General features: G+C 45.3%; 1 protein-coding gene across 3 annotated transcripts in view; it reads left to right on the forward strand.

Annotated features, from left to right (window-relative positions):
* The window catches only part of LOC119953753 (protein strawberry notch homolog 2-like), a 217,847-nt gene that overhangs the window by 162,805 nt on the left and 33,946 nt on the right, over window positions 1-21,096 (forward strand). For all 3 annotated transcript variants that reach the window (XM_038778337.1, XM_038778338.1, XM_038778339.1), the window contains 5 exons: window positions 1,616-1,792; window positions 2,851-2,948; window positions 7,590-7,672; window positions 18,414-18,623; window positions 20,899-21,026. In XM_038778337.1, coding sequence (XP_038634265.1) covers window positions 1,616-1,792; window positions 2,851-2,948; window positions 7,590-7,672; window positions 18,414-18,623; window positions 20,899-21,026 — 696 coding nt within the window. The remainder of the gene's footprint in view (window positions 1-1,615; window positions 1,793-2,850; window positions 2,949-7,589; window positions 7,673-18,413; window positions 18,624-20,898; window positions 21,027-21,096) is intronic.

Here is a 21,096-nt window from a genome sequence, read left to right on the forward strand (position 1 = left end):
GCTGACCACAGTTATGGTTCAGTTTTTATCATCAGTAGGATGTCTTTCCACTGACCCAATTGCAGCTAATAATTAATTGATCTTTGCTGTGTTCAGTTAATTGTTTAACTTCAGCCACTACGTTCACCACTGCTTGAGGAATCAGGTGAACAGGGCAGATAACAAGCTTCAATTCTAAACTAAGATGGGGCCTGTTTCTTATTCATAATACGCTTTATTTCCAGCAGGCAGGAATTTTGATTGCCTTTCCTATGAACTCCTAACGCTGCTGTGTTTCTGGGCTCAGGGTTACTGACTTGCTGGGAACTGTTGTTACCATTGTTCGCAGCTTTGTTGGGTTGGGTGCCTGCCTCATGTGAGGCTCCAATTGCCGCAGCGCCTCTCTGTAATGTAGGTTGGCATGTGCTTCTGGCAGAAGATCCAAAACCATTTAAAATCTTTTACGTTTTTGAAAATTGCATTCTATAATTGATTGCACAAAGTAAACTGACAAATTAAATTTAATCCCACGCCCCCTCTGGCCCAAAGTGATGCCAAATGCTGGAGGTGTACAGGTGTTCCTTACCTTCACTGTAGCCAAAGCACAAATGACTTAAATACATAATCTAATGATATCTTGTTACTTGTGTAACAGTGCACCTGGACTTATTTGGGCAGGGTTATATGTTCAACTTCACTTTTGCTGGAAAGTCCCCACCAACTTGCCTCAACTCCCTACCTAGGCTACATCTGTTTATAAGTATTACCAGTGAGAAAATGCAAGCCTCATATTTGTAATTTCTAAAATGAATTCAGGAATTCCTTCAAGTCACAAATTCCTGGATTCTTAATTCAAGCCAAAGCATGCTCCAGGGTTCTGGTGGTCATCCTCAAATGAGAGATGTTATAGACGAGAATCAGGATATGTAAAACCTTAATACAGAAAGGGGAAACTTGTACTCAATAAGCAGTTCCCGTTTTATTGTGACTGTGCAAATCAACATTTTAACTATAACATATTTATCCCATCATCTTCCTCAATAAAAGAATAGGCTAAATCTAACCGATGGAAGCAAATACCCTTCTGGTATTTGGAGGGGCTGGTTTAGCTCACTCGGCTAAATCGCTGGCTTTTAAAGCAGATCAAGCAGGCCAGCAGCAGGGTTCAATTCCCGTACCAGCCTCCCCGGACAGGCGCCGGAATGTGGCGACTGGGGGCTTTTCACAGTAACTTCATTGAAGCCTACTCGTGACAATAAGCGATTTTCATTTCATTTCATTTTCATACCCAAGTTTTTCCCCCCAGATATTTCTAGGCTGTGAGACAGTGCATAATCTTTTAATTTCTTCAGGTTATATTAAAGACAATACAAAAGGTCCACTGAATCATATATAATTTATTTATTTTAAGAAGCATAGATTAAGCAAGCCCTGTATTCTTTCTCAAATTTTAAAATTCTTATGATCGAGCAGAAATCATCGTTTAGAGATAATGTGTGCGAATGTTCAATTTATTAATTAGATATGGCACAAAATAATTTCATGCTTCAGTCTTGCAACAGTTTCTGAGATGATAAGTTCTATAGAAACTTGTCAGAGTGTTTATGTTATGCCTGAAAAAGGGTTTCTTTTTCAGTGGGCTAAAGCAATGAATACTTTTCAACATGCAGCAGAGTTAATTGGTTTGGAGTCCAGGAAATCTCTTTGGGGGCAGTTTTGGTCTGCGCATCAACGCTTCTTCAAGTATCTGTGTATTGCTGCCAAAGTTAGACGTTTAGTAGAAATAGGCAAACAAGAACTGCAGAGAGGCAAGGTAAGGTGTCACTTTCTGCTTTCAAACTGTGTAGAAGACAACTTTTTTATTGCTTAATGGAAATAGCATATTTTCAGGTAGATAAATAGATAACCAGGTATAATTATGGCACAAATATAAGATATAATATGGGACATCCTGTGTTTTGACAATGTTTGGCATTTCTTTTGATATACAGTTGGAATCGCTTTAATTTAATGTTAGTTCTATCTTAGTGGCCAACATAAACCTCCATCAATTTGTTTTATGTCCTTTTGCAGTCTTTATTTGCATAGCACCAACTTTGGATAAATAGCATATAATCAACACTTATGATCATAATACAGAGTTCTGGGCCATATAATGATGCCATTAAATCAGTTCAGTTCTAGTCAACTTGTTTGTCAATACTACGCATGTTATCTGCACATAAAAATTTCACTGAAACCAGTGGGTTTCTGGTATTTTAATTGTGCGGTTTCAAACAAGATTGCAAATAGATGTGATTTCCATGCCAAAAATAAGATAGTATCACTTTCAATGGCTGTATTTTGTACCTACCATTTTAATCGCAACTTTTCTATATAACCTCAATTTTTGTATTGAATGCTATCAATGTACACTGGAAGTATAATATGCAGGGATACAGAACATGATTGCTGCTAGTTATATCACAGAGCAGTATTGATTCATCCATCACATAGGAAAGGGCCATTCAGTCCCTCATGCATTTCTTTTAGATCTGTACCTCAATTCAATTGACCTTCCTTTGGTCCATATCTCTTGACGCTCTCCCCTAATTTAAAAAAAATCACTCATTCATAAGAATTCAAATTGGCACAGCATCCACAGCCTATTGGAGAGAGTGAGCTCCAGTTTCCACTACTCGACATTATTCTCCTGTCAAAATCCTCTGACTTCCCAGCAACCTCCTCAACCATTAAAGGAACAATAATAACAAATAAATGTATGAAATTGGAATATTCAGCCCACGTACCCATGGTGCTGATTGTGGAAAGGTGGATTGAGTGACTGACCATACATTTACCTCATGGAATTTTATTGTGTGTCCATTCCAGTGCATTGTTATTGGACTGCAATCAACAGGTGAGGCTCGGACACGGGAAGTACTTGATGAGAATGACGGCCACCTTAACCAATTTGTATCTGCTGCAGTGTAAGTACTGGTGTCATTGCCACGTCAATGGCTGTTGAATAGTTAAAATCAATGGCTTAACTCTGATCTAATTGTTGCAGTTTCATCTTTGAAATAGTTTCCAGAAGTTCAAATTGTAAAAGCTGCTTTGATTATCAAATATACCTACTTCAAAAGCATTTAATATTTTTATAGTTGTACCTACTTATTAAAGGATTGGCCCCATTTACAAAGGTGGTTGCAGAAAATATTTTTTTTTCTCTAGTCTTTGCTGCAAACCGGGTCAGATTCCCATGATGAAGTCCTCTGTCAATAATTTTCAGGCATACCAGAAACAAGTGTACTTTAGATCTTGAATTATATCCACAGAGCAGGAATTTGACATTTAGAGTCTGATCCACACACCTCTTCACCCCTCCCTTGCAACTCCAAACATTGATTGTCTCATAATGGATGGCACGGTGGCACAGTGGTTAGCTCTGCTGCCTAACAGAGCCAGGGACCCGGTTTGATTCCAGCCTTGGGTTACTGTCTGTGCGGAGTCTGCACGTTCTCCGCGTGTCTGCGTGGGTTCCCTCCGGGTGACCCCCACAGTCCAAAGATGTGCAGGTTAGGTGGCGTTATTGAGATAGGGCAGGGGGTGGGCCCAGGTGGGAGTGCTCTTTAGAAGGTTGGTACAGACTTGATGGGCCGAATAGCCTCCTTCTGCACCGTAGGGATTTAGTGGATTCTATTCTATGGAAGGGGTGAGCTACATGGCTCAAAAGGCCATTGAGAAAACATGAACATACAGCCAGGGTCTAGTTTCTGGTTGCTCTCCTGATCTCAAGTTACTGCAGGGGGCTCACCATAATTGGCTGCAAGCCCACTCTTCATCAAAATTGTTTGGCTTAATTTTGTTTATCAAGGAAGAAGATCTTGGCACCATTTTTATCCCAGTGATGCCACTTTTAATGGGCACTGGTATCATGGAATGTGATTGATCCGTTTCATTGGTTTCACAAAATAATATAAAAAGGAATTTGCCAAATATTGGGCCGCAGGGTAGCACAAGTGGATAGCACTGTGGCTTCACAGCACCAGAGTTCCAGGTTCGATTCCCCACTGGGTCACTGTCTGTGTAGAGTCTGCACGTTCTCCCCGCCACGTGGGTTTCCTCCGGTGCTCCGGTTTCCTCCGACAGTCCAAGGAAGTCCAGGTTAGTGGATTGGCCATGCTAAATTGCTCTTCATGACCAAAAAGGTTAGGGGTTTTTGGGTTATGGAGATAGGGTGGAAGTGAGGGTCGGTGCAGACTTGGTGGCCTAATGGCCTCCTTCTGCACTGTATGTTCTATCTAAGTGTATGTTTTTTATAATAATAACCTTTATTATTGTCACAAGTAGGCTTACATTAACACTGCAATAAGAACTAGGAGCAGGAGTAGGCCATCTGGCCCCTCGAGCCTGCTCCGCCATTCAATGAGATCATGGCTGATCTTTTGTGGACTCAGCTCCACTTTCCGGCCCGAACACCATAACCCTTAATCCCTTTATTCTTCAAAAAACTATCTATCTTTACCTTAAAAACATGTAATGAAGGAGCCTCAACTGCTTCACTGGGCAAGGAATTCCATAGATTCACAACCCTTTGGGTGAAGAAGTTCCTCCTAAACTCACTCCTAAATCTGCTTCCCCTTATTTTGAGGCTATGTCCCCTAGTTCTGCTGTCACCCGCCAGTGGAAACAACCTGCCCGCATCTATCCTATCTATTCCCTTCATAATTTTAAATGTTTCTATAAGACCCCCCCCTCATCCTTCTAAATTCCAACGAGTACAGTCCCAGTCTACTCAACCTCTCCTCATAATCCAACCCCTTCAGCTCTGGGATTAACCTAGTGAATCTCCTCTGCACACCCTCCAGCGCCAGTACGTCCTTTCTCAAGTAAGGAGACCAAAACTGAACACAATACTCCAGGTGTGGCCGCACGAACACCTTATACAATTGCAACATAACCTCCCTAGTCTTAAACTCCATCCCTCTAGCAATGAAGGACAAAATTCCATTTGCCTTCTTAATCACCTGTTGCACTTGTAAACCAACCTACTGTGACTCATGCACTAGCACACCCAAGTCTCTCTGAACAGCGGCATGCTTTAATATTTTATCGTTTAAATAATAATCCCGTTTGCTGTTATTCCTACCAAAATGGATAACGTTACAGCAATAAAGTTACTGTGAAAATCCCCTAGTCGCCACACTCCGGCGCCTGTTCAGGTACACTGAGGGAGAATTCAGAATGTCCAAATTATCTAACTAGCATGTCATGGGAGGAAACCCACGCAGACACAGGGAGAACGTGCAGACTCAGCACAGTCAGTGACCCAGCCGCAAATCGATCCCAGGATCCTGGTGCTGTGAAGCAACAGTGCTAACCACTGTGCTACCGTGCCACAACAGCATCCTTTTAGTGTGTTGACTTCTTGCCAGAGAATTTCGAAAATTACCAAAGCTTTTCCTGTCATTTTCTAAATAGATAAATTTTGTTATGAAATCTACTTAATGTTAAATTGTTGGTTTAGATTAAAGTACTAAATTTAGCCCATTCTCCCCGTGTCTGCGTGGGTCTCCCCCCCACAACCCAAAGATGTGCAGGGTAGGTGGATTGCCCCTTAATTGGAAAAAAAAAATTGGATACTCAAAATTTATTTTTTAGAAGTACTAAATTTAGCTGTGATGATTTTATTGTGTAAGATTTGCAGTTATACATATTAACATGTAAATACATCTGACCTTTGCATTGCCACTTACATGGATTGCTTTGAAATTTTAAGTTTACATGAATATAAATGGATGTGATCTTTGTCTTAATACTTTAAAACCACAGAACTAAGAATTTAATACATGAAAGTAGTTGCATAAATATAATATATACTTAGGGCTGAATAATACAGGGGCACGAACAGCATGCCCCTGGAAGCAAAGTTGGTAAGGAACCTAGTCACTCCGCAACAGCCAGCCCACCAGCCCTAACGTGTGACGGACAAGCTGGGCCGAGTGAGGGGAGGTTCTGCCCCCCCCCCGAGTGGGTCAGTGGCTACCGCTGGGACTCAGAGGAGGAAGCAGGACCTGGATTCCTGGGAATCCCGATGGGAGTTTCGGCCAGGGAGGGTATGAGTGGGTCGGGGAGGGTGTCCGCTCTGGTAACCCCCAGAGTCTCCCAGCATCACTTTCTAGATTCACCAAGGGAGAGATGGCTCCTGAGATGTGATACTGAGTATGTGAACGTGCCCAAGAAACTATCAAATTGTGAATCAGGACATTGAGGGGTTGGTTTTGCACAGTGGGCTAAATAGCTGGCTTGCAATGCAGAACAATGCCAGCAGCGCGGGTTCAATTCCCATACCAACCTCCCCGAACAGGCGCCGGAATTTGTGGCGACTAGGGGCTTTTCACAGTAACTTCATTGAAGCCTACTCGTGACAATAAGCTATTATTATTATTATTGAAGAAAACTTGGAGATAAACATTTTTAAATCTCAACAATTTATTTCCCACATACAAAAAGATAAACAATCTAAAAGGTGATATTGACTGAAATCCTGGTGAAACAGTGTGCGCATCTTTTCTTCATGATTTCTGTCAATCTTCCACCAAAGTTATTGCAGGAAATCAGAAGAACCTCTGTGGAAATTCCAGCCTTAATTTTCTATTCTCACCTGGATGGTGCAGACCTTCCAGGTGCAGACCTGACACTTTGGATTAACAAACTACCTGCTACTAGGTATGAATAGAGTGTGTGTTGCGTGTTATATTTACAACACGTATTGACGCTTCAGGTTCCTCATACAATCAAATACTCCTTATGTATCAACAGCATATTGTACAATAAGTGGAGGAGTCTGCACATGCATCTGAAGGGATGCTCAAATCCAAGAGGAAGCTACTGCTCGTGGTTTGCACAGCCTGTATAGTTTATCTGCTGCAATTGAGCATATTAAATAGTATTACTCCCAAGAGTTAGTCCTGGTCCACACAAACAAGGACCAGTCGTAACAGGAGAGCTTGGGGGGTGGGGGGGGGGGGGATCTCCCAGGCCACTGGAGACCCCAGGTGGTCAGGGACAGGGCAGGCTGGCACCCTGGCAGTGTCCCCGGGTGGTACTACTAGGCGGGCAGGCGCACTGCCGGGGTGTGAGGGTGGTAGTGCCCGGGTACCATGTTGGTATTGCTGGGGTTGGGCCAGGAGGTGACCTTGTCAGGTAGACGGGGTTAGGTCCCGGGAGCCTACCCAAGGTTGGGGGGTGAGGGGGGGTTGGGGGGTGAGGGGGGGTATGTCAAAAACAGGGGGGCCTGAAGTGGGATTGGGGGGGGGCGGTCGGCAGCCTTCCAAAATGACACCTCGATCTGCGAGGAGTCTTGCACCTCGCCAGCAGGAATCCCTCGACTTTAGCAGTGAACTGCACAGTTTGTAACTACTTCACCACAAGACATGAAGGAACAAGCGAAGGAATGATTACATTTTACTTTAGATGATAGTTTACATTTTCTGTATTTCATAAATAGCATGGCACAGTAAATACCTTTGTAATAAAATGTAATAAATTCATTTTAAGAAGGAATATAATATTTAAGTGTTTAAAAGTCTTGAGTGGCTGGATTAAATTTTACGTTTTATTTACAGAGGTGTCTTTAAGTCACTCATTCAGAAGCACTTCCCTTCAACAAAGAGAAAGAAAGAAAAGGGAACAGGGACAAAAAGGAAACGTAAGATGCTATTAAAGTTAAAGATTACTTTTTAAGAAGTAAAAGTACAGATAAGCAAACTCGTGATGTTTCTTTGGTTCGTTGCTCATTAGCTAGTCAATTACAACCTACTTCTGGACCGAGAATTTGGCCCTTAAGTTTTAAAAGCTGGAGAGGGGGTAAAGTCTGATTTCCACCTTTTGGAGACAGGGAGGGCAAATTTGGGGTAGATAGAGCTTTATTCCGTCAGGATTCTCTGGGTTTGTTCTGACTATTTATACGTTTCAGCTGAGAGAACGGTCAGATCTTTGGCTCACATTTCAAAGGGGTCGTATCTTTGGACTTCTCATACTTCCCCAACAAGCCAGTCCTTTGCTGCCTTGAAAGCTCTGAGCAAAGTTCACACCAACAAAAAGTCTTCTGAAGCCCCAAACATTTACTCGAAAAAGGTAATCAGTCACCTTTCCTGGAGGCAAAATACAGAAGATTGCAGAAGCAAGGGACAGAATATAGCAGGCCCAATGGCCGCAGGCGTAAATTCTGTTATGGCCGCAAAATCTCACGAGAAGGCCATAATTGGATTTGCACCAGCAAGATTCCTGCTCGCCTCACAGTGACATGATCAGGGGTCGTTAACCTGACTTGCATGGTTTGAAATGTATTTTTTTATTTCATTAAATAGCATCATGCCACAGCGTTCGGCTATGTTAAATATGCTCCCCCCCCTCCCCCCGGCAGCGTGACATCGCTTTGCCGCAAAGCACTACTGGACTGGATTTTGAAAACAGAAACCAGTTGTGATAACTGCGCCAGGAGCGAGGAGATGAGTACAGCCCCTGGGTGTTGAGATGAGGGCCGAAAACTGTGAGTGTGTGTGTGCGTATGCTGAGACTGTGAAGGGAGGTGAGGGTGGTGCCAGTGAAAGGAGAGAGGGTTGGTGCCAGTGAGGGCAGGAGTGCCCTGGGGGGGGGTGACCCTTGCCAGCACTTTGAAACTGCACAGAATGCTGTTTAATCAGTTGAGAAAAGGATCTGTGTGAAGCCAGCGAGATTCAGAGAGCTTTTCCTGCCAGATCCAGCACTCTGCAATTTTGGGAATATTCTTTTTTTTAATCAATTTAGAGTACCCAATTCATTTTTTTCAATTAAGGTGCAATTTAACGTGCCAATCCACCTACCCTGCACATCTTTTGGCTTATGGGGGTGGGTGAAACCCACGCAGACACGGGGAGAATGTGCAAACTCCACACGGACAGTGACCCAGAGCCGGGATCGAACCTGGGACCTCAGCGCCGTGAGGCAGCAGGGCTAACCCACTGTGCCACTGTGCTGCCTGGAAAATTCTGCACAAGATGTTGTTCTTTGTTTTGTTGCGCCTACGTTTTTTTTACATTATTTTCATTGAAATATTTCATTGTAGCAAAGTAATGCCACATTAAAAAATAAATATATAAAGATACAACGCATGAATAGCACAAACAATAATTAACAACCCCACTAAACTCAACCCTTTGACATAAAACTATAAAGAGATGAACATTGCCACCCCCACCCCCCCAACAGCTGACAGTGACTAACTCTCTGAAAAAGGAAATGAATGGCTGCCATCTCGAGTAGAACCCTTCTACCGACCCCCTAATGGTCAACTTGACCTTCCCTAGATATAGGCCACCCAGCCAGGCCGAAGCACTGGGCTGGGTAGGAGATCTCCACCCCAGCAGAACCCGTGTCCGGGCTTTCATCGAGGCAAAAGCGAGAACATCCGCCCTTCACCCCCCTCATTCCGCACCGGCGAGTCCGAAAACCCGCAAATGGCCACCAGCGGACGAGGCTCCAGCTCCATATCAACAATCCCTGACATGGTGTTAGAGAAGGAGATCCAGAAGTTTACAAGTTTAGGACACGCCAGAACATGTGGGTATGATTCGCTGGCCCCCGTGAACTTTCACACCATCTCCCACCTCGAGAACAAACGCTCCTCCTCGTCTTGGTCAGATGCGTCCTGTGCACCACCTCGAACTGAATCGAGCTGAGCCTCGCCCAGGAGGAGGTTGAGTTGACCCTGTGAAGAGCCTCACTCCACAACACCCCCCCATCAAAAAGCAGACCCAGCTCATCCTCCCACTTCCTCTTCACCTCATCCAACAGAGCCTGCTCCGCCGACAGGATGTCCAAAATCTTCCCCATACCCAACTCGGCCAGAGACGAGACTATTCAAGAGGGAGGGCATAGGTGCCAAGCGAAATGAAGGGATAGGAACTAGGAGCAGGAGTAGGCCATATGGCCCCTTGAGCCTGCTCCGCCATTCATTGAGATCATGGCTGATCTTTTGTGGACTCAGCTCCACTTTCCGGCCCAAACACCATAACCCTTAATCCCTTTATTCTTCAAAAAACTATCTATCTTTACCTTAAAAACATGTAATGAAGGAGCCTCAACTGCTTCACTGGGCAAGGAATTCCGTAGATTCACAACCCTTTGGGTGAAGAAGTTCCTCCTAAACTCAGTCCTAAATCTGCTTCCCCTTATTTTGAGGCTATGTCCCCTAGTTCTGCTGTCACCCGCCAGTGGAAACAACCTGCCCGCATCTATCCTATCTATTCCCTTCATAATTTTAAATGTTTCTATAAGATCCCCCCTCATCCTTCTAAATTCCAACGAGTACAGTCCCAGTCTACTCAACCTCTCCTCGTAATCCAACCCCTTCAGCTCTGGGATTAACCTAGTGAATCTCCTCTGCACACCCTCCAGCGCCAGTACGTCCTTTCTCAAGTAAGGAGACCAAAACTGAACACAATACTCCAGGTGTGGCCTCACTAACACCTTATACAATTGCAACATAACCTCCCTAGTCTTAAACTCCATCCCTCTAGCAATGAAGGACAAAATTCCATTTGCCTTCTTAATCACCTGTTGAACCTGTAAGCCAGCTTTCTGTGACTCATGCACTAGCACACCCAGGTCTCTCTGCACAGCGGCATGCTTTAATATTTTATCGTTTAAATAATAATCCCGTTTGCTGTTATTCCTACCAAAATGGATAACCTCACATTTGTCAACATTGTATTCCATCTGCCAGACCCTAGCCCATTCACTTAACCTATCCAAATCCAATTTTTGCAAGTCATTCCAAATCATTTTGCAAGAAATCACGAACCTGGAAATTCATATACCCCACGCTTCTATGATTCTGTCTCCTGGTGCAATTCTCCAGATCATCCACCTTGGCCCTCAGTGCTTTATTGTCACCAGCCATCATTGCCATCTCAGCTTCCAAGAAAACAATCTGAAGGTTCTGCTTCGAGAGAGCCACCTCCACACTTTTTAACACGGTGCCATATGCCTATACCGTCTCATCGGTCTTTGCCAATGCCGACCAAATGGGAACAAGGCCACTTATATTGAATTACGGAGATCTTTGGAGACAGCCCGGCTCTGTTTCTGCAATTTCGCTGCCAAGTTGCCTGTAAGCATCTCGGCCGTCAATGGAGTGGCTGGAGTCAAGGTAGGGGCCTAGCCCATTTTCTCAGCAGAGGAGCCTCAAAAGACTTCTGAATCCAGTGACGAATCATTACTTGCTGGCTCCCTTGTGCTGGACATTCTGGGCATTTCCCTTGCGTGGGAACCTTATCCCATTGAATCACTGAGGTTTTAACCCCACCCCCCCCCCCCCCCCCCCAACCCCCCAAATAAACTGGGCAAAAAAGGGGGGGACCTGGGTGTCATGGTGGAACAGTCGCTGAAGATTGGCATGCAGGTACAGCAGGCGGTGAGGGTTGGCATGCGGGTACAGCAGGCGGTGAGGGTTGGCATGCAGGTACAGCAGGCGGTGAGGGTTGGCATGCAGGTACAGCAGGCGGTGAGGGTTGGCATGCGGGTACAGCAGGCGGTGAGGGTTGGCATGCAGGTACAGCAGGCGGTGAGGGTTGGCATGCAGGTACAGCAGGCGGTGAGGGTTGGCATGCGGGTACAGCAGGCGGTGAGGGTTGGCATGCGGGTACAGCAGGCGGTGAGGGTTGGCATGCAGGTACAGCAGGCGGTGAGGGTTGGCATGCAGGTACAGCAGGCGGTGAGGGTTGGCATGCGGGTACAGCAGGCGGTGAGGGTTGGCATGCGGGTACAGCAGGCGGTGAGGGTTGGCATGCGGGTATAGCAGGCGGTGAGGGTTGGGATGCAGGTACAGCAGGCGGTGAGGAAAGCTAATGGCTTGCTGACCTTCATAGCGAGAGGATTTGAGTATGGGGAGTAGGGATGCCTTGCTGCAGTTATACAGGGCCTTGGTGAGGCCACACCTTGAGTATTGTGTGCAGTTGTGGTGTCCTAGTTTGAGGAAGGCCATTCTTGCTATTGAGGGTGTCCAGCGAAGGTTCCCCAGACTAATTCCCGGGATGGCAGGTCTGACAGATGAAGAAAGACTGGATCGACTGGGCTTGTACTGACTGGAGTTTAGAAGAATGAGAGGGGATCCCATAGAAACATATAAAATCCTGATGGGACTGGACAGGCTAGATTCGGGAAGAATGTCCCTGATGTTGGGGATGTCCAGAACTAGGGGTCACAGCCTGAGAATAAGGGGTCAGCCATTCAGGGCTCAGATGAGGAAGAATTTCTTCTCTCAGAGAGTTGTGAACTTGCGGAATTCTCTGCCACAGAAAGCTGTTGGGGCCAGTTTGTTGGATATATTAAAGAGGGAGCTGGACGTGGCCCTTGTGACTAAAGGGATCAAGGGGTGTGGAGAGAAAGTGGGAGTGCAGTACTGAACTCCTGCACCTAATTTCTATGTGCCGCTCTGACGGGAGCCACCCCGTGTGCCACCCTGACCCGAGCCACCCCGTGTGCCACCCTGACCCGAGCTACCCCGTGTGCCGCTCTGACCCGAGCCACCCCGTGTGCCGCTCTGACCCGAGCCACCCCGTGTGCCACCCTGACCCGAGCTACCCCGTGTGCCGCTCTGACCCGAGCCACCCGGTGTGCCACTCTGACGGGAGCCACCCCGTGTGCCGCTCTGACCCGAGCCACCCCGTGTGCCGCTCTGACCCGAGCCACCCCGTGTGCCGCTCTGACGGGAGCCACCCCGTGTGCCGCTCTGACCCGAGCCACCCGGTGTGCCGCTCTGACCCGAGCCACCCGGTGTGCCGCTCTGACCCGAGCCACCCCGTGTGCCGCTCTGACCCGAGCCACCCCGTGTGCCACTCTGACGGGAGCCACCCCGTGTGCCGCTCTGACCCGAGCCACCCGGTGTGCCGCTCTGACGGGAGCCACCCCGTGTGCTGCTCTGACCCGAGCCACCCCGTGTGCCACTCTGACGGGAGCCACCCCGTGTGCCGCTCTGACCCGAGCCACCCGGTGTGCCGCTCTGACCCGAGCCACCCCGTGTGCCACTCTGACGGGAGCCACCCCGTGTGCCGCTCTGACCCGAGCCACCCGGTGTGCCGCTCTGACGGGAGCCACCCCGTGTGCCACTCTGACGGGAGCCACCCTGTGTGCTGCTGCTGCTTGCATGCTGCCACCAGGAGTCATGTTCAGCCCAGGTTGATCTCGGATAAAGATGACTGTGGATACGTCTGCCTCACCGATCATGCTGAGGTCATCACAGCTAATGCAGGTGCCAACAACCCACCCTGGCCATACAAATAACCCTGTCTGCAGCATTTGGATCAGACGCTTTGGGCGGGATTTACCGGCTGTTGATGCCGATGAGTAATTCCGCTCCATTGGCAGCGCACGGGTTTACCGGCAGCGAGGGGTCCCCATGACAACGGCGGGACCGGTAGAACCCGCTGGCAGGTCGCCTCCCTCACCAAAAACCCTGCGGCGGGGTGGCCGCTAAATCCTGCCCACAAACTGTATCGAGGGCAACCAGTGATTCAGCTCTGCCACATTTGCACGAGCAGAGTAGCACCCCAAGGAATTTTGAGATTAAAATGTTTAAAATGGCAACATTATACAGCATGCTCACAATTTTAAATGAGTGATTAAATTAAAAGCAAGCATGTAGATGATCTTTAGAATGGAGATTTAAAAGAGGTGTTCAAAATCACACATTGTTTTGATAGAGTAAATAAAGATAAAGGACCCGATTTAATGGCCACACGGCCCACTAAAAGCAGCACGCCATGACGCAGCGTGGCCAATAAAAACCGGGAGACCCCGCTCCCAGGATCTATCAGCTCGCAACACCTCGTGAGATCAAACGCGATGCCACGAGACGTTGTGATGTGAATCCCACCCACACTTTTTAGCAAATCTGCATATTAAGATGAGACAGCCAGTCTCACTTTAATGTGCAGATTCCCGAGGTACCCGAGGCGCAGGATCAATCTCATTCAAAAGAGCCAGAGGAGACATGAGAACTTCTGATATGTATAGTGAGTTGTTGTGTTATGGAACGCACTGCCTCAACACCTGGTGGAAACTGTTGCTCGTTCTGGGTGAGTGTGCTTTACACTCAATTTGGCTCTGTTTCGTTCCTTAGCTCTAGAGTCGCCAGGTATTGTTAAGATACCGCCACAAGTTACAAGTTCAAGTTCAGACCAATAACTCAATACACCAGTTAGTAAGTTCAAACAAGACATGTTTATTATAATACAGTTATCTACTAATTATGCATATAAAACTACAAGACTAGGCTAATCCTACCACTAACAGGCCAATACATCTGGAATAAGGGAACTGCCGGATCAGGGAACAACGGCCTCTTGCTTTGTCCTGGATCCTCAGGCTTCCAGTCGGTGTGGACCAAAGGGGTCAGGAGTGTCTACTCTCGTAGCGTGCGTTGTATGACACTTACTTGATGGCGGCTGCTGACCAGGCCTCTCCTTCTCAAGATCTTCTGCTGCAACGGTGTTCTGCTGGGAGGGCTGGCTGGTCAAGGAGAGGCTGGCTAAGAGAGTTCTGGGACCTGACTTTTATAGGTTCCAGGGGCTTCGTATCCTTCAGGGCGGACCCTCTATAAACCTGCAATCGATTGGGTCTCCCCAATCGATTGATTTGAATTTCCCCAATAACGGGGCTGTCCCTCGATCACCGGGCGGTTCCTTACACCTTATTGGTGCCCTTTGTCTTAGACTCCACTGGCGCCGGAATGTCTGGCCTTCCATAGAATGTTTAACTGCTGTGTCCATTGTGCCTGGGAATCACCGTAAATTACTTCATTAATATACGTAGCTTGTTAGTTACAATTCTGTCGGGTTTCTGTGGCAGCTAGAATACAGGGGATTCTGCAGACTGCTAGTTTCTTTGCCAATGTCCATTTTACCCAGCAATCTTTGCGTTCTTCCATTTTGTGTGAGGAAGTGGCCAACCCAGGTGGCTACAAAACAGAGTCAGTAACTTTCAGAAGGAAGGGAAAAATATCTGAAGGGAAAAATATCCAATTATCATGGGGAAAGAGCAGGGGAATGGGAACAATGGGATAATTCTACCAAAGAGCCTTACAATGTTTCTGACGTGACTCATCTTGATTTCTTAAAAGATTGGGAGGTGTACTGATGGCTACTTTGTGATGTGCGGTATCTGTATTAAGATGAGAGAGTTCACCATGAAGACAGGAAAGCTGATATGTTACTCTTGCAGCAGCATAAAATAGTGGGCATTTTTTCATAACAGTAATACCTCGTTACAGCAAAAATAAGGCTCTGAAAATACCTCATGAGTGACTGGGACGCAAACATTTAATGCACTAATTTACAACTTTTATCTTTGCTAATTTAACTGAAGCATTCGCTATTTTAAATAACTAAGCAAACACCTCTTATCTGGCAGATGTAGCATTTACACAGCATTATCGCTCAAGATAATTTCACAATTTAAATACTTGTGCTTGACCAAAAACGGAGGCTAAAGTGAAGATAGCTTACAAAGCTGTTAGCTGCCGATTATTCATACCAACACTGACAGTATATCGGAAACTTTCTCCTTGTAATTTTTCGCCAATGCAATCAGTTGAATACAACATTTTGTTAAATAAGAAGCCTTTGTTTCCTTCCGTTTCTGTGTAGCACTGATACAATCACTGCTTCTAAATTGCTTTGAAATAAGTGATAACTTCTGCAGGTGTGATTGCTTAACCACTCCCTTTATATCAGACCTTAAGTTGTGCTTCAACAATATTTTTGCATGTTATGTACTTTTATTGCCTGAAATTAGGACCTGGAAATTAGATGTCACAGTGCACTCCACACAGGAAAATTATGAATGTTAAATTGGTTAGTGTCCTGTGTGACACCAGAGGTTATGGCTAAGACCCAACCTGAGGCTCATTCCCTATATCTACTGCCGATCTCAAGCCACTTCCTCATATTCGATTGCAACTGAACACAGCGTGAGTCATGTATGCTGTGATCAGCATCCTCAGCACTAAAGCAACCAAACAAACTCACTTATTTCTGCCTCCCACATTCCTAAACCGACTCCACCCTGGGTTAACAGTGGGCCTGGTGCCAGCACCTCTGCTGATAGATTTTAACCCTCTGCCTCCCCAGTCGCATCCTGATGATGTAAAAGCAGCCATTTCACATGATGTGCTTGCTTGCACATCAGCTTAAAATCCAGCTACGGTTCCATCTGAATTTGAGTGCAAACCAGTATTTGCTTGGGGATGATTTCAGAATGATAGAGCAAAGGTAGTAAACAGTAAAATACAGCACTTATTAAATTTGGATTCTTCTCTGCGGTAATACAAAGCTTCCAGCTTAGGAAGATTTGGTAAAAAAACTAACAGTCTGAATACAGTGATCGCCAGACACAGATGACAGCCTTGTTTTTCTTTGTGAGAATTGAATACTATATTGTATGTACTGTATAATGAAGCCACAGCAAATATTTTCATGTTTGCTGTGCTTAGTGTTCCTTTGTACTCCTGCTGTTATTCAAGTAGCCATTTGCCAAATAGAAATGGGCAATGCACCGATGGTATCACTTTGAAATTCTGTAAGCTGAACATAGCAAGCTTATTTTCATTAAAGTAGGTGCAGGAACTGTCCAATTTTTGAAGTGTACTGACTACAAATGGAGGATTTGAAATAAAACTCTACTGCGGAGAACAGTTTCTCTTATTCCTTGTTCACTCCTAGCTTTGCACATCAGTATAAACTGTCCCACATTCATACCTTAAGCTGTAAATACAAAGTCATGCTTCAAAGTTCCTTGTAGAAGAGAAGGGATTACATACACAAGTGGAGGCAAATAGGTATGTGAATGGGTTTTAAATTAGATTACTTTTCAGTACGTCAATTTTTTTTTTGGTATTGTTTTTGTACTGTTTAACTTCTGAAGGGTGGGTCAGTAAATTTGCTGATGACACCAAGATTGGTGGAGTAGTGGATGAGGTGGAGGGCTGTTGTTAACTGCAAAGAGAGATTGATAGGATGCAGAGCTGGGCCGAAAAATGGCAGATGGAGTTTAACCCTGATAAGTGCGAAGTGATTCATTTTGGTAGGAAAAATTTGAATGCAGATTACAGGGTCAACGGCAGGGTTCTGAGGAATGTGGAGGAACAGAGAGATCTTGGGGTACATGTCCACAGATCTCTGAAGGTTGCCACTCAAGTGGATAGAGCCGTGAAGAAGGCCTATAGTGTGTTAGCATTTATTAACAGGGGGTTTGAGTTTAAGAGCCGCAGGGTTATGCTGCAACTATACATGACCCTGGTGAGACCACATTTGGAGTATTGTGTGCAGTTCTGGTCACCTCACTATAGGAAGGATGTGTAAGCATTGGAAAGGGTGCAAAGGAGATTTACCAGGATGCTGCCTGGTTTGGAGGGTAGGTCTTATGGAGGAAAGATTGAGGGAGCTATGGCTTTTCTCTTTGGAGCGGAGGAGGATGAGAGGCGACTTGGATTGGATTGGATTTGTTTATTGTCACGTGTACCAAGGTACAGTGAAAAGTAATTTTCTGCGAGCAGCTCAACAGATCATTAAGTACATGGGAAGAAAAGGGAAGAAAAGAAAATACATAATAGGGCAACACAAGATATACAATGTAACTACATAAGCCCTGGCATAACAGGGTGTAGTGTTAATTAGGTCAGTCCATAAGAGGGTCATTTAGGAGTCTGATGACAGTGGGGAAGAAGCTGTTTTTGAGTCTGTTTGTGCGTGTAGAGGTATTATACCTCGACACCTCTAATACCTCTGTAGAGATATTAATAATAGAGGTTTATAAGATGATGAGGGGGATAGATAGAGTGGACGTTGAGAGACTATTTCCTCGGGTGGATGAAGCTGTTACAAGGGAGCATAACTATAATGAAAATGAAAAAAATGAAAATCGCTTATTGTCACGAGTAGGCTTCAATGAAGTTACTGTGAAAAGCCCCTAGTCGCCACATTCCGGCGCCTGTCCAGGGAGGCTGGTACGGGAATCGAACCGTGCTGCTGGCCTGCTAGGTCTGCTTTAAAAGCCAGCGATTTAGCTCAGTGAGCTAAACCAGCTCAGTGAGCTAAACCAGCTCACTAGTTCAGGGTGGGAGATATAGGAGGGATATCCGAGGTAGGTTCTTTACTCAGAGAGTGGTTAGGGTGTGGAATGACTGCCTGCTGTGATAGTGGAGTCGGACACTTTAGGAACTGTCAAGCGGTTATTGGATAGGCACATGGAGCACACCAGAATGACAAGGAGTGGGATAGCTTGACCTTGGTTTCGGACAAGGCTCGGCACAACATCGAGGGCCGAAGGGCCTGTTCTGTGCTGTACTGTTCTATGTTCTATGTGCCGTTAATATATCTAAACAGTTTCCTCCTTTAACTGCGTTACCACAGGAAAACACCGTGGTCGTGCCTCGAAACATTTGAAAAGTATTCCAGAATATGTATGTTTGGTGAAAAGCAGTGACGACAGTAGCTGTGATTCTGACCTTGATACTGACAGTGATCTGAACTCATCTCCTGCATCTGCCATGGAGATATCGGAAGAGGTTGATTTCATTGCTTTGATCCCTCCAATGAATGGATTTCTATCTACGGAAAAAGGTAGCAGTCAACATAATTACTTGAATGGCACAAGTTGTTAGAATTCATTGGTGGAGCATGAGTTTAGGCCTTGCTTTAATAGTCTCTGTGGCGATAAAGGTTAAGGATGGGGACTTCCCATTGGGATGGAGGAAGGAAGGATCATGCCAGGACAATACTGAACATTCTATCATACTTAGTCAGCATTGGAAGATCATCATCCTCCCTTTCAAATGAAACATAATTCCCAGAACTAAAGAGAAAAGAAGCTTAAATAAATATGATTCATTAAGTAGCCTGAATCCAGTGACTTTAGAGAAGTAATAACCTTTTATCTAACCACATAAAGGTTAACTTGACACAATTTTGATCAAAATGAATATCCTTTCTTTCACAAAACTGATCCCACTTCCAGAATGATCAGTGACATTAAAGAAGGCTGAAGAAAGTGGCATCAAAGATCAATAGTTACCGATTTTCATCGCTCAGGTGCATCCACCCATAATTTCCAGCACTGAGCCCCACTAAAGCTTGCAGGGGCCATGGGGAGATTACCCAATGTAAATATTCCAGGAGTGCAACTTGACCGCTGCCTGTCCCCAAGGGGCCGCATGTCAGACTTTAATAGTGGGACCTCCAACACCAGGAATGTTTTAGAAAAATCTTGTTAGTCAAGGGGTTAATTTTTTAAAAAGAACTACCCACCATATTTGTGTTTGATAGCCACAAACTAGGCCAAGACCCTTGACAGGCCCCATTTCCACTATTTAGTCGATCGGTATGCAAGACCTGGCTTGAAACACAAGGCCATAGTTGTTTCATCAGACTGGCCACACTCCTCCCTTTGCACTGCCAAACCTGCGAGAGAAGGCAGTGAGATATTTGATACTGCCCATTTGTAAAACTATGGCTGGACTTCTCACAGTAGAATTGGATTTTTATTGCTCCTAAAATAATTTTTTTCAATGGAAAATTCAAGATATGACAGACTAATTGTAAGGAAGATGAAATTTAGTATTTCAGTGTTAATTATTAAAGTGCAAACCTTTGTTGATTTAATGCTGCTATTTCACATGCATGAGCTGATCACAACAATAGCAGTTGGCTCAAACGGCAGGTTTTTTTCTCTCAGTCTGAACATTAAATATTGGATTGAAACTTCATTAGAAAGATTCTCACGGAATTTGACGGTTTCCACTTGCAATCCAGATTAGAACTCTGAAGTTGTGTGTTGTTCCATGGCTTCGACTAAACTGCACTTGCACTGCATGCAGGGAATGAGGCTGGTCCAAGGGCCAGCCGCAATCTGTCCTCAGGCTGCATCGTAATAATTAGGGTGAGCCAGTTGCTTGTCTGGAGGCAGCTTGTCTTTTTGATACCCTCCAACATTGTGGCAGTGGATTTCAGATAAGCCACGGGGAAGGTAGAGTGGTGCAGGATTGGTATCGAGTGCATTCCGGCAGACACACACAATGGTGCAAAGGAGCAGGGGGCAATATTCCTGCTGTTCCGGCTCCCCAAAATAAGTATTTTAGAACGCATAGCTGGAGTCCTCTTGTGGCCTCTTTATTGATGTACGCAGATCAAGCAATCCCGAATGGAACAGGACCAGTGTTCCTCTGATTGAGACAGACAAACTTCCAGACTTGACCTAATGTATTTTTAGGACGTATGCAAAATGCTTACTACCTGTTTTGGGAGGGCACCAGCGACATCTGAAAAATTGTACAACTTCATCAGCGTTTGGGATCTTCCAGGTCCTTGGAACCCAGGACAAGGCCCTGAAAAATTGGTCCTTCCCTGTTTCCATCTAGAATACAGGCACATTCACCGATTTTCTCATAAATTGATCATTTTTAGGAGAAAGAAAATCCTGGTTATTGTCTCAATTATAATTATAATTTTAAGTCCCATTAATTTTTTTAAATAAATTTAGAGTACCCAATTAATTTTTTCCAATTAAGGGGCAATTTAGTGCGGCCAATCCACCTACCTGGCACATCTTTGGGTTGTGGGGGCGAAACCCACGCAAACACGGGAGAATGTGCAAACTCCACACGGACAGTGACCCAGAGTCGGGATCGAACCTGGGACCTCAGCGCTGTGAGACAACAGGACTAACCCACTGCACCACCTTGCTGACCCAGTCCCATTAAATATAAGGCAGTTATCTGAAAGTAGCCTTTTGAGCTGAATAATGCAAATGAGTTTCAAACATGAGAGTCACGTATCTTTGAACAAAAGCACTTAGTGATCTTGATTAATTCTGATTGACTTGAATTCTTTCCACCTGCAGCAACACTAGATGTAGAGAAAATGAAAGGGGACCTGCTGGCAGAAGTTGAACTACTAGGAAAAGAACTACCTCTGAATACACTGGATGAACTGATTGACTTGTTTGGGGGTCCTGAGCATGTGGCTGAGGTAATTTTCTAAGAATTTACATGACTCAAATTGCTTTAATAGCTCTCATGAGCAAATGCATTACATGGGA

This window comes from Scyliorhinus canicula, chromosome 18 (assembly GCF_902713615.1).
Source record: "Scyliorhinus canicula chromosome 18, sScyCan1.1, whole genome shotgun sequence".
NCBI classification, from domain to species: Eukaryota; Metazoa; Chordata; class Chondrichthyes; order Carcharhiniformes; family Scyliorhinidae; genus Scyliorhinus; species Scyliorhinus canicula.